The sequence below is a fragment of the Rhipicephalus sanguineus genome, chromosome 10, assembly GCF_013339695.2.
Source record: "Rhipicephalus sanguineus isolate Rsan-2018 chromosome 10, BIME_Rsan_1.4, whole genome shotgun sequence".
Lineage (NCBI taxonomy): Eukaryota > Metazoa > Arthropoda > Arachnida > Ixodida > Ixodidae > Rhipicephalus > Rhipicephalus sanguineus.
In genome coordinates, this window is record NC_051185.1 from 122862767 (window position 1) to 122873378 (window position 10612).

General features: G+C 45.7%; 1 protein-coding gene and 1 pseudogene across 1 annotated transcript; both read left to right on the forward strand.

Annotated features, from left to right (window-relative positions):
* Nucleotides 1–2217: 2217 nt before the first annotated feature.
* LOC119406715 (uncharacterized) lies at nt 2218–4091 on the forward strand (annotated as a pseudogene).
* A 1138-nt stretch (nt 4092–5229) lies between these two features.
* Nucleotides 5230–6670, forward strand: LOC125760062 (uncharacterized protein K02A2.6-like). The gene has a single exon (XM_049419704.1). It carries the CDS (start codon nt 5327–5329, stop codon nt 6491–6493), a length of 1167 nt encoding a protein of 388 aa, XP_049275661.1. The 5' UTR covers nt 5230–5326; the 3' UTR covers nt 6494–6670.
* The last annotated feature ends 3942 nt before the right edge of the window (nt 6671–10612 follow it).

Sequence of the window (10612 nt, forward strand, 5' to 3'; positions counted from 1 at the left end):
CTATCAACCATTGCGCAATGTAAAACTATCATCATACAACATATTAGGAGCTGGCTCGCCAGGTTCTTAAGCTGGGGCAAAGTCCAGCGTCGTAAGCGTAACCTTAGTTCCAGAGGCGACCGCTACAGGCGCAGCTCGCGCGAAAGAGAAGTCTTCTTCCTCTCGTTCTTCGGGAGCCTTCATGGTGATAATAACTCGGGCAAAACCCGATTATCTCCGAGCCAGCTCCTCAATCATCATTCGCTTCGTGGATATGGCGTGATTTCTTTAGCTATTCTCCAGTTTCGGTCAGTTCAGCACTACGCACGTGTCACGTGGTTAGTTGTTCCGTGATGTTATATTGTTCACGTGGCTAGCTGTTGCGTGGTTCTTGGCGCGAACACGTCACGTCAGGAGCTGTTACCTGCTTTTAGTCAGGCGATTTTAGTCACGTGAGCAGTTGTTACATTATGTTAGTCACATGACTAGTTGTTACGTGATGTTACGTGTTTTTGTCATGTGACTAGCTGCTACGAGATTCTATTTCGGTCACGTGATTATGTGGTTCTTGGCGCGAACATGTCACTGGACAAGCTGTTACGTCACGCTACGTAATTTTAGTCATGTGGCAAGGTGCTTCGTGACGTTACGTGATTTTTAGTCACGCGACTCCATGTTACGTGACGTTCCTTAATTTTAAACACGTGACAAGAGGTATCGTTATGTTACGTGATTTTAGCCACGTGACAAACTACTACGTGGCTTTTGGTGGGAGCATGTCACGTGACTAGCCGCTACAGGTTGTTACGGGGTTTTAGTCACGCGGCTAGTTGTTACGCGATGTTACGTGATTTTAAGTCACGTGACAAGAGAAACAGAGGAAGAGCAGAAAGTGCAGTGCAGACGCTGAGGTTGACCCGCGTCGCCCACGTGGAAGTCACGTGACTAGATGTTACGTGATTTTAGTCATGTGACGTGATGCTGTGTCATTTTAGTCATGTGACTAGCTACGTAATATTACGTGATTTTAGTCATGTAACTACGTAGTTATTACGTATTATTACGTGATTTTAGTCATGACTAGTTGTTACGGGATGTTACGTAATTGTTATCACGGAACAGACTTGCCCAACATATTTATTGCATTCAGCGCCGTACCAATCGGCGCACGTGTTGTGGGAGCGAAGCAGAAGATGAAGAGGACAAAGTGAGCGCGTGCCTGTTCACTTCTGTTCGCACTACAAGGCGCAACGAAAAGCTTTAACAGCTCCGCTGAAAACTTTTGCCGTCTGCCACTACATGAACTATACTTGCTTGCTGTGTCATATATTCTATTATTTTTCTCTGTTTCAGGGTTTAGTTCCACCGAAACGCTTCCCAAGCGCTAGCGGCACGTGCGTTTATCTTTAGAGCTTTTTCACGGATAGAGAGAACTGCGTTAACATAATTAACAAAATCAATTCCTGGCTAAAAAATGAGGTCTGCAACACCTTTGTAGCAGGCAACAGAAGTAAAACTCATGAGAACAGGTGTCGTAAGTTTTGCCTAATAATGTCCAGACTTCCAAGATTCAAGACGACTTTCATTTTTGCTTCTCACGCTGCTGCATATGGCATAAAATAAATGGTTCACATCACGTTTCACTACGCGTCAGGTCGTACTCTTAGATCATGCCTCGTCAGTGGGCTGCCAACTGTTTCATAAGACGGCCGTGAAGTAATAATCTAATGCACAAGGCAACATTCCTTCTTGAAGTTAAGACAGCAGACAAAAAGTGAGGAGAGTTGGCCGGCAGTTAGACACGCCAAGCAAGCTGCAGAGTGTAACGCAGTAAGGAATCCTAGTTGCGCCTTTCCTTCCCTCAGATGCGCCACAGCTCCGCAGGAAGTTTCTGCTAACTCCTAATTCAATGTGCCGCTCTCTGTCCTTCCTACGATTTTGTTCCATCTTAGACGCGCTGAAACGCATCCTATTATGTCCCTCATTTTCAGAACACCATGAGAACTTGCCATTGAAGGACGCTGTTCTTGGAAGAGACCGGTAACGCGGTTCCAAAGACTGCGTTGGTTCTTTTGCCGACATTATACTGGCTTCCTGAGGGCAGTGCCTCAGAGGTGGAACTATTCAGCGTTGAAAGGAACCTCTCCTTTTGAATTTTAGGCGATGTATGGATAGGGAAAACAGGACTGCTTCCCGAAAATAAGTTGACCTAGAAAAGCTGCAGGATGGAGCGTGTGGTGTCATGCGAAGCCTGTGTGACGTCATGCTGATAGCGCCGGTGCTTCATGGCCATATAAGCGCTGTGAACCGGGCGCTCAGTGTTCTTTTGTACTCAGTATTCATGTAGTAATAAACCGTCTTACTGTTCTTCGTTCACGGCCACTCTGGCTCTGCTCGTCCCTCGAGGCTACAACAGACTGGCGACGAGGATGGGATCCGAATTCCACTGGGCTACAAGACACCATTAGCGGCGGTTCCGAAGCGCTGCGAAGATACAGGCAGGATGGCGACGTTGGGAAGGTTCGATCAGTTCGTCGAGGACGGTGACGAAGATTTTCAGTCCTACGTGGAGCGGTTCGACCACTTCCTGAAGGCCTCCCAGGTGAGCGACGACCTGAAGGTGTCAGTGTTCATAACGGCTATAGGAAAGAAGGCCTACAAAACTCTGAAAACGTTGTTGGAGGCAGAAAAGCCAGAAAACAAGACGTACGCACAGTTAGTACAGACACTGAAAGAGCAGTACGTTCCCAAAACTTCCGTGATTGCCGAGCGTTTCAAATTCAATCGTTGTTTCCAACAAGATGGGCAAGCGGTGACAGCCTTCGCTGTAGAGCTGAAGCGGTTGGCGACATCCTGTGATTTCGGAACGTTTCTGGACGACGCTCTTCGCGACCGGTTTGTGGCGGGACTTTGTGACAAAGAAACACAAGCAGAGCTGCTAAAGACAAGCAAGTTGGCTTTTAAAGAGGCCTGCGATATCGCTAGGAGTATCGAGTTGGCCCGGAAAGAAAGCCAGGATTTTCAGCCCAAGTCGGCGCAAGGAATGATCAGCGCCCTTAACCGCAAAACAGATAGCGGGAAACGCCCACCACGCTGGAGAGAAGAAACTTCGGGGATGCCTGCTGGCACCAGGGGGCGGAACCACTGCACTGTTTCCGATGCGGCTCAGAGCATGAAGCATCTATCTGCAAATTTCGCAAGTACCGTTGTCGGGTGTGTAAACGGGTTGGACACTTAGCGAAGATGTGTAGGGACAGAGGTAGAGACGCTGCGAACGTAATAGACGAGGAAAGTGACGCGGGTGAACAGGTGCTGCACAATATCTATTCCTGTGAGGGGCGCACCAGACACTACGAAATTTGCCTGAAGCTAGATCAGAAAAGTGTGCGCATGCAGATTGACACAGGGGCGTCTGTGTCAATTGTACCAGAGTCACTGTGCAAGAAATACTGGCCCAGCCTACCCTTAGAGCCATGCAGTCTTAAGCTAAAAACCTACGGAGGCACTCCGCTGACGGTAAAAGGGAAGCTAAACGTTTCCGTAGAGCACAATGGTCAGCACAAGCAACTTCCGCTAATTGTCGTGAAAACAAACGAGAGTATAACACTATGCTGTTGGGGCGAGACTGGCTGTCAGCACTGAAGTTAGACTGGGCTAGTGTGCATGGGGTTTGCTTGGACAAAGTGGCGTTGCTGCTTGAAAAATATGCTAAGATTTTTGAGCCTACCTTGGGTCTAATTAAGAACAGGGCCATTAAGTTAGTGCTTAAAGAGAATAGCACACCCGTTTTTTGCAAAGCGTGGTCGGTACCATTTTCAGTTAAAGAAGCAGTGTCTTCGGAACTGCAGAACCTCGTGAAAACCGGAGTGCTAGTACCTGCTCAGCAGAGTGAATGGGCGACGCCACTAGTAGTGGTGCCTAAACCAAACAAGCAGGTCAGGGTGTGTGGGGATTTCAAGGTGACACTAAACCCATGCCTAAGAACTGATCATTACCCCCTTCCCGTGATTGAGGATCTGTTTATAAAGCTGGCCGGTTGCAAATATTTCACGGTGTTGGATTTGTCCACTGCATACCAGCAGCTGGAATTGCATCCCAAGTGCAGTCGCTAGTCGTGATCAACACGCATATTCAAGTATACGCGCTTACCCTATGACATAACGAGTGCACCTTCGATTTTCCAGGCAGTTATGAATGACGAGTTGAAAGGACTTGATCGGGTAGCGTGCTATCTAGACGACGTGCTGATAGCAGGAGCTACCTTTGAGGAAGGTTTTCATAAAGTGGAAATTGTGCTGTCCCGGTTTCTAGAAAGAGGCATTCGACTGAAAAAAGAGAAATGTAAGTTCTTTCAAACTTCTGTCTTGTATTTGGGGCACGTTCTGGACGAAAAGGGCATACGCCCGTCAGAGGAAAAAGTAAAAGCTATAACGGAGGCTCCTGCACCTGCGAATGAGGCACAGTTAAGCGCTTACTTAGGGTTGATAAACTATTATGCTAAGTTCGTTCCCCAAGTGGCCACGAGACTCAGACCACTGTATGACGTGTTGAACCAAGAGAAAGGCTTCCAGTGGTCCCGTGAGGCAGAGCAACTGTTCCAGCAAAGTAAAACGTGGTTGACGGAAGGAAACGTTTTGACATACTACGACCCAACGAAAGAGATAGGGCTGGTGTGTGACGCATCCATGTATGGATTGGGCGCCATTCTGTTTTATAAGATCGATAAGGTGGAAAAACCTATTGCTTATGCGTCTAGGGCACTGAGCAAAGCAGAGAAAGGTTATGCTCACATTGAAATAGAGGCTCTCGCCGTGGTCTTTGGGCTGAAGAAGTTCCACAAATACCTATTTGGGCGTAGTTTTGTCATTTATTCGGACCACCATCCATTAGCCAGCCTTCTGGGGCACGGCAGACCAGTTCCAGTAATGTCTGCAGCGCGCATGCAACGATGGGCTTTGCTACTGGCGGCGTACAAATACAGATGGGTGTCCCGTAAAGGCAGCAACATGGGAAACGCTGACGCGCTTTCGCGGTTGCCGTTGGCGAGTGAGCGAGATGTCTCAGATTACGTACAATTTTTCTCTGTTGTCAATGAACTTCCACTGTCTACTGACATAATCAGCAAGAAAACGAGTACTGATAGAGTGCTATCGAAAGTGTTGTGGTACACGAGAAATGGCTGGCCTGCGCATGTCACTGATAGTGAATTGGAACCGTACTTTGTTCGCCGGTATGACTATCGGTAGATCAGCAGTGTGTTACGTGGGGAAATCGGGTAATTGTTCCGCACTGTTTGCGTAAACAAGTATTGGCACTCTGTCATGAAGGTCACCCCGGAGTTACGCCTATGAAAATGCTCGCGCGCAGCTATGTCTGGTGGCCTCAGTTAACCCAAGATATTGAAAATGTTGTTAAAAGTTGCTGTACTTGTCAGTTGACGCAGAACGCTTCACCTAAGGCCCCTCTACAAACTTGGGGTTGGCCGAGCCGCAGATGGCAGCGAATCCACCTGGATTTTGCATTCGCAGACAACAAGTGGCTCCTCATGCTGGTGGATGCACACTCCAAGTGGGTGGAGGTGTTTGTGATGAATTCAACAACGACCGAGAAGACCGTCGAGAGGCTGCGTGGGGTGTTCGCATCGTATGGCCTTCCAGAGGAGGTTGTTACGGACAACGGGCCTCAGTTCACGGCAAAGAGTTTCACAGAGTTCCTGCTTAAGAACGGAGTGCGGCACACCAGAACACCTCCATACCACCCTGCGTCCAATGGAAGCGCCGAGAGATGCGTCCAGACGGTGAAACGGGATCTTACGCGACAGCTTCTCGACGAAAGGTCATCGGGCCAGAGTAAGACCCTACAGCACCGCATAGATCGCTTTCTGTTCAGGTACCGGAACACACCGACCACAACCACGGGGCAGACACCAGCAGAACTGTTTTTGTCGTGGTCGCCCCGCACTCGCCTGACTATGCTGCAGCAAGACCTGGAGAGACGGATGGAAGAACGGTTCTCCAAAGTAAAGGCCCAAGTTGACGAAAGAAGAGGGTCGGAAAGAGCTTACAAAGAGGGGGAAAGCGTTCTGGTTCAAGGCCTTCATCCAGGTTATCCCAAGTGGCTGATAGGTGTCATCGAAAGAAGGTGCAGTGCCGTTACGTACCTTGTGCGCGTAGGATCCGAAAACAGGTTCATGCATGTAGACAATTTACGTCTGCGCTACTTTGAGAGTGTCGAAGAAGGCCCCAGTGAGCGTCCCTGTTTCGTGCCCAGCTCAATTCCAGACCCTGGGTCCGAAGCCCCTCCTACGAGCCCCCGTCCCCTTCCGGTTCGTGCGTCTCCCAGGTCTGCTACCGTACCGCCGGAGCCACCCGGAGACTCAGCTCCCTCGGAACAACCAAATGCAAGTCCACATCAAGGCTCTGCCCCGGCAGCGTCCCCTCTGCGAATACCTGCGTCTCCTCTAGGTGCTCAGACTCTTCGACGCAGTGCTCGTACAAGAAAACCTCCCGATTAGTATAGGCCATAAACATTGTGGGAAGGAGTGTGGTGTCATGCGAAGCCTGTGTGACGTCACGCTGATAGCGCTGGTGCTTCATGGCTATATAAGCGCTGTGAACCGGGCGCTCAGTGTTCTCTTGTACTCAGTATTCATGTAGTAATGAACCGTCTTACTGTTCTTCGTTCACGGCCACTCTGGCTCTGCTCGTCCCTCGAGGCTACAACAGAGCGTACAAAGGGATCACTGTGTGACACCAGTTAGGACTTGTCCACTTGGATGCACCTCCCATCACTGAGGAAGAAAGCGGAATAGTGTTCGAAGGCCGTAATTTATTTTGTTTATTCGTGCAGAGTAATTTTACGTTGACGTAAGCTATTTACTTTGGTAGCCATCAAATAATATTATTAAAGCCGGCGCTTCTGTAGACTCGCTCGCTTCTTTTTTTGCATTGTGTTAGTTTCTAACCTTGCTGTAAGAATACTCCTTGAATTTCGTAGTGTGCACGGAAATAAACTTATTTGACAGTACTGCTGACTCGTTGCAGTGCTGTTGCAGTGTCGTTGCAGTGTTGACCACGGGCCGTAATTTATTATGATTAATTACTTAGTAAAGATATGTCAATTAGGCAATCATAGTACCTATGATTGGCCACGACACATACCTGCATACTGTATGCTTTTTTCGGCGCTCCGCAGGAAGCCAAGTGTTTAGGCCAACCAAGCACACAGGGCTTCTTATAAGGTGCTTCAAGCCCTGTTTGGGTAAGCTGAAAAACAAGCAAGAGTATGATGAGTCCAAAAAGATGAAGTACATTTACTTACTTTCTTCCTGTCATATAAAGCATTACATAGGCAAGTGGCCGAGTTGCTGAACATTATTCAGGCGAAAGCATTAAATGTCTTTGTTTTAAAGGCCGTGCGCGGTTCAACACAAATGACCCGCAAAAGCTACAAACGATTCGACTAGGCGGCGGCGGGTGTCCAGCGGAGGTGATGGGTGTGACATGTCCTTTGGAAGTTGTCTAAGGCACCGTCGCTTAATCAAAATTAGTGGCTGCCTGCCGAATTGCGCGAAGTTTTAAAAGGAAAATGTGTGACAAGCGGAGTTTGTAGACGAAACCGCGGGATTCGGTAAACCACAGCCGCTTACGGGCAAGCGCTGGGCTGAATGGCAGCGAACGCTTTCGCTGAAGAGTGAGTACGCGTAAGATACTCGCGTTCGCGTTCCTTTTCATTCTAGTGTAATGCCTCGTTGGCTACGTCTCTAACCCGCAATGTTGCGGCATGGTGAATTAAATCCTCAGGAGCGATGCAAGCAAATAAAACACTATGATGAATTCTAGGTATTACGATCACCAAGCAAGGAACAAATCCAGAATTCCCAGCGAATTCTACTGGTGAAATAAGCACAAGCGCACTTCCAGCCTGCTTCTCGGCAGAACGAAGTTCATAGTTGCTGGGGAGTTCACCCACCCTGTGGGATACTGGCGGCGTGGGACCGCCAGATCTAAAGGTAAAGTCAACCTCTTTTTTTTTTCTTTTTTACATTAAGGAGCATGAAAATGCTCCGTAATGTGGCCAATAATGCTCTGTAATGTAACGTAACGCAACGTGGCCTTATGGAAACTTGCTCTTTGGTCGGATGACGGACTTAGGTGAAATTAAGCGAGGAACGTGTCCACCTGATGTGTTTGCGGCTTCACACACACACACACACACACACACACACACACACACACACACACACACACACACACACACACACACACACACACACACACACACACACACACACACACACACACACATATATATATATATATATATATATATATATATATATATATATATATATATATATATATATATATATATATATACAGGGACATCAAACAGACGCGTGTGCGAAGCAATTTTCAGTTACGTTTTGCTCGGGGTCCGAGCTTGATCAGCTGATGAAGCTCGGACCCCGAGCAAAACGTAAATAAAAATTGCTTCGCAAGCGCGTCTGTTTGATGTTTCTGTCAATATTTCACCGGACCTAGAAACCCTTTGTTGCTTTCGTTTATTTATATATATATATATATATATATATATATATATATATATATATATATATATATATATATATATATATATATATAGTACGTAGATTATGAAGAGTCTGTCTTCGGTTGCCGTAAAATAATTAGGAAAAAGGTATACGCTTCTAAAAAACTGTTTATTTGTCGACGTTTCGATCAGGAGGCCGATCCTGGTGAAGATCGGCCTCCGATCGAAACGTCGACAAATAAACAGTTTTTTAGAAGCGTATACCTTTTTCCTATATATATATATATATATATATATATATATATATATATATATATATATATATATATATATATATATATATATATATATATATATATATATCACGTGTTACTTGCTAAACTCGAGTCATTTGGCATGTCTGGTCCTCCACTAAACTTTATTAAAAGCTACTTCAGGAACCGGTCTCAAAGAGGACAAGTTACTGGACATTTTTCATCGCCCAAGTTAATTAACGGAGGTGTTAGGTGTCCCACAGGGATCAATTTTAAGCCCACTTTTATTTTTGATGTGTATTAGTGACCTAACTTCTATTAAGACCAAGTGCATACTATATGCTGACAACACAACCATCTTTACATCAACTAAATCAGTTTCTACGCTCCAGTCTCACTTTAACACAGCTTTAAATAACAGAACTTTATGGTGCCAGAACAATGAGCTGCAAATCAATGCTGATAAAGCCGTGTTTATGACGTTCCGTTTCCCGCGAATTTCACTTGAAATACCACCTTCCCTTGACATAGGTAATCACGTCATAAACATTTCCAGTGATGCGCGGTTTCTTGGCCCATCTTAGATACTGAACTAAAATTCCACAGACATGCCGCACCACTCATTAAAAAGATTGCTCTTGGAATCCACGTTATCATCAAGACACGAACCTATTTTCCACCTCACATCATGCGTTCTTTATATATTGCCTATATTCATAGCCATATTTCCTATTGTGTGTCATCTTGGGCCAGCGCATATTTCACGCACACTGAACGTTTCCAGCCACTTCAAAATCAAGCAGTTAGACTAATGACTTTTAGGCCATTTTACTTGTCCTGTAGATTGTTGTTTTATAAACTTAAAATAAGTACTCCCACTAAGACAATTATTCTGTCATTGATTGCGCACAGCCGCCCATGGGCTCATCAGGCATGATATTTTCGTTGAATGTATTGATCATCGCTCAATAATCACCAGTGCAATAATCTTTTGCCGGCCTTAAGGGCAAACTGCGACAAGTTCTCAACCCTATTTACTAGCACGGCTATTTGGAATTCACTGCCTTTCGAATGAAAATCATCGTACAACATTCATATTTTCACCTCGCGCAGCAGGAAATATTTTGTTCAGGCATTAATCAACTCTTCTGAATTGTGCAATTAACTGTTAACCGCTCTTATTGTTTTTGAACTATTTCTGTATTTAACATTCGCTTTATAACTGACATCACTGATAACGAAACGAGGTACAATTCTCGTGCTGTGCTGTTCATTAATCTTGCTTTTTTTTAAAAAAATGTTGCTTTACATTTTTAAATATTTTCATGTAATTTTTTTCAATAGTGAGTATTACCATTACGTAATGTACTGATCTTATTCTTATTGTTAATCAAGCTAGTTGATTATTGCTCACATGTCCCTTGACTTTTCCTGTATTTTTGTAATTACCCCATTCATGTAGCCATAGCAGGTCCCCCTGTCAGTTTCTATGAACCTATGGGACCTCTTGCTGTAATATGCTAACCATGTAACACAACTGAACTATTGAATAAACTTGACTTGACTTGACTATATTGTAAAAGTCTACGAAATCAGTGCGCCTTCGGTAGTTTATGGAGGCTACATGATCGCCATCTTTTCTTCTCTCTATCCTTTCACGCTCTCCTCACTTTGTCGCTCTGCGGTTGCGGTTCGGTTAAATGTGCGGAACACTATATCCTCCCAACTGTTTGTCTTCAACCCTCCTGGGATTGTACGGAATAACATTTCCAATCCAAGCCTTTCGAGCCGTGGTAGTACACTGTTTTCAATATTCCTTGTTTCGCCGT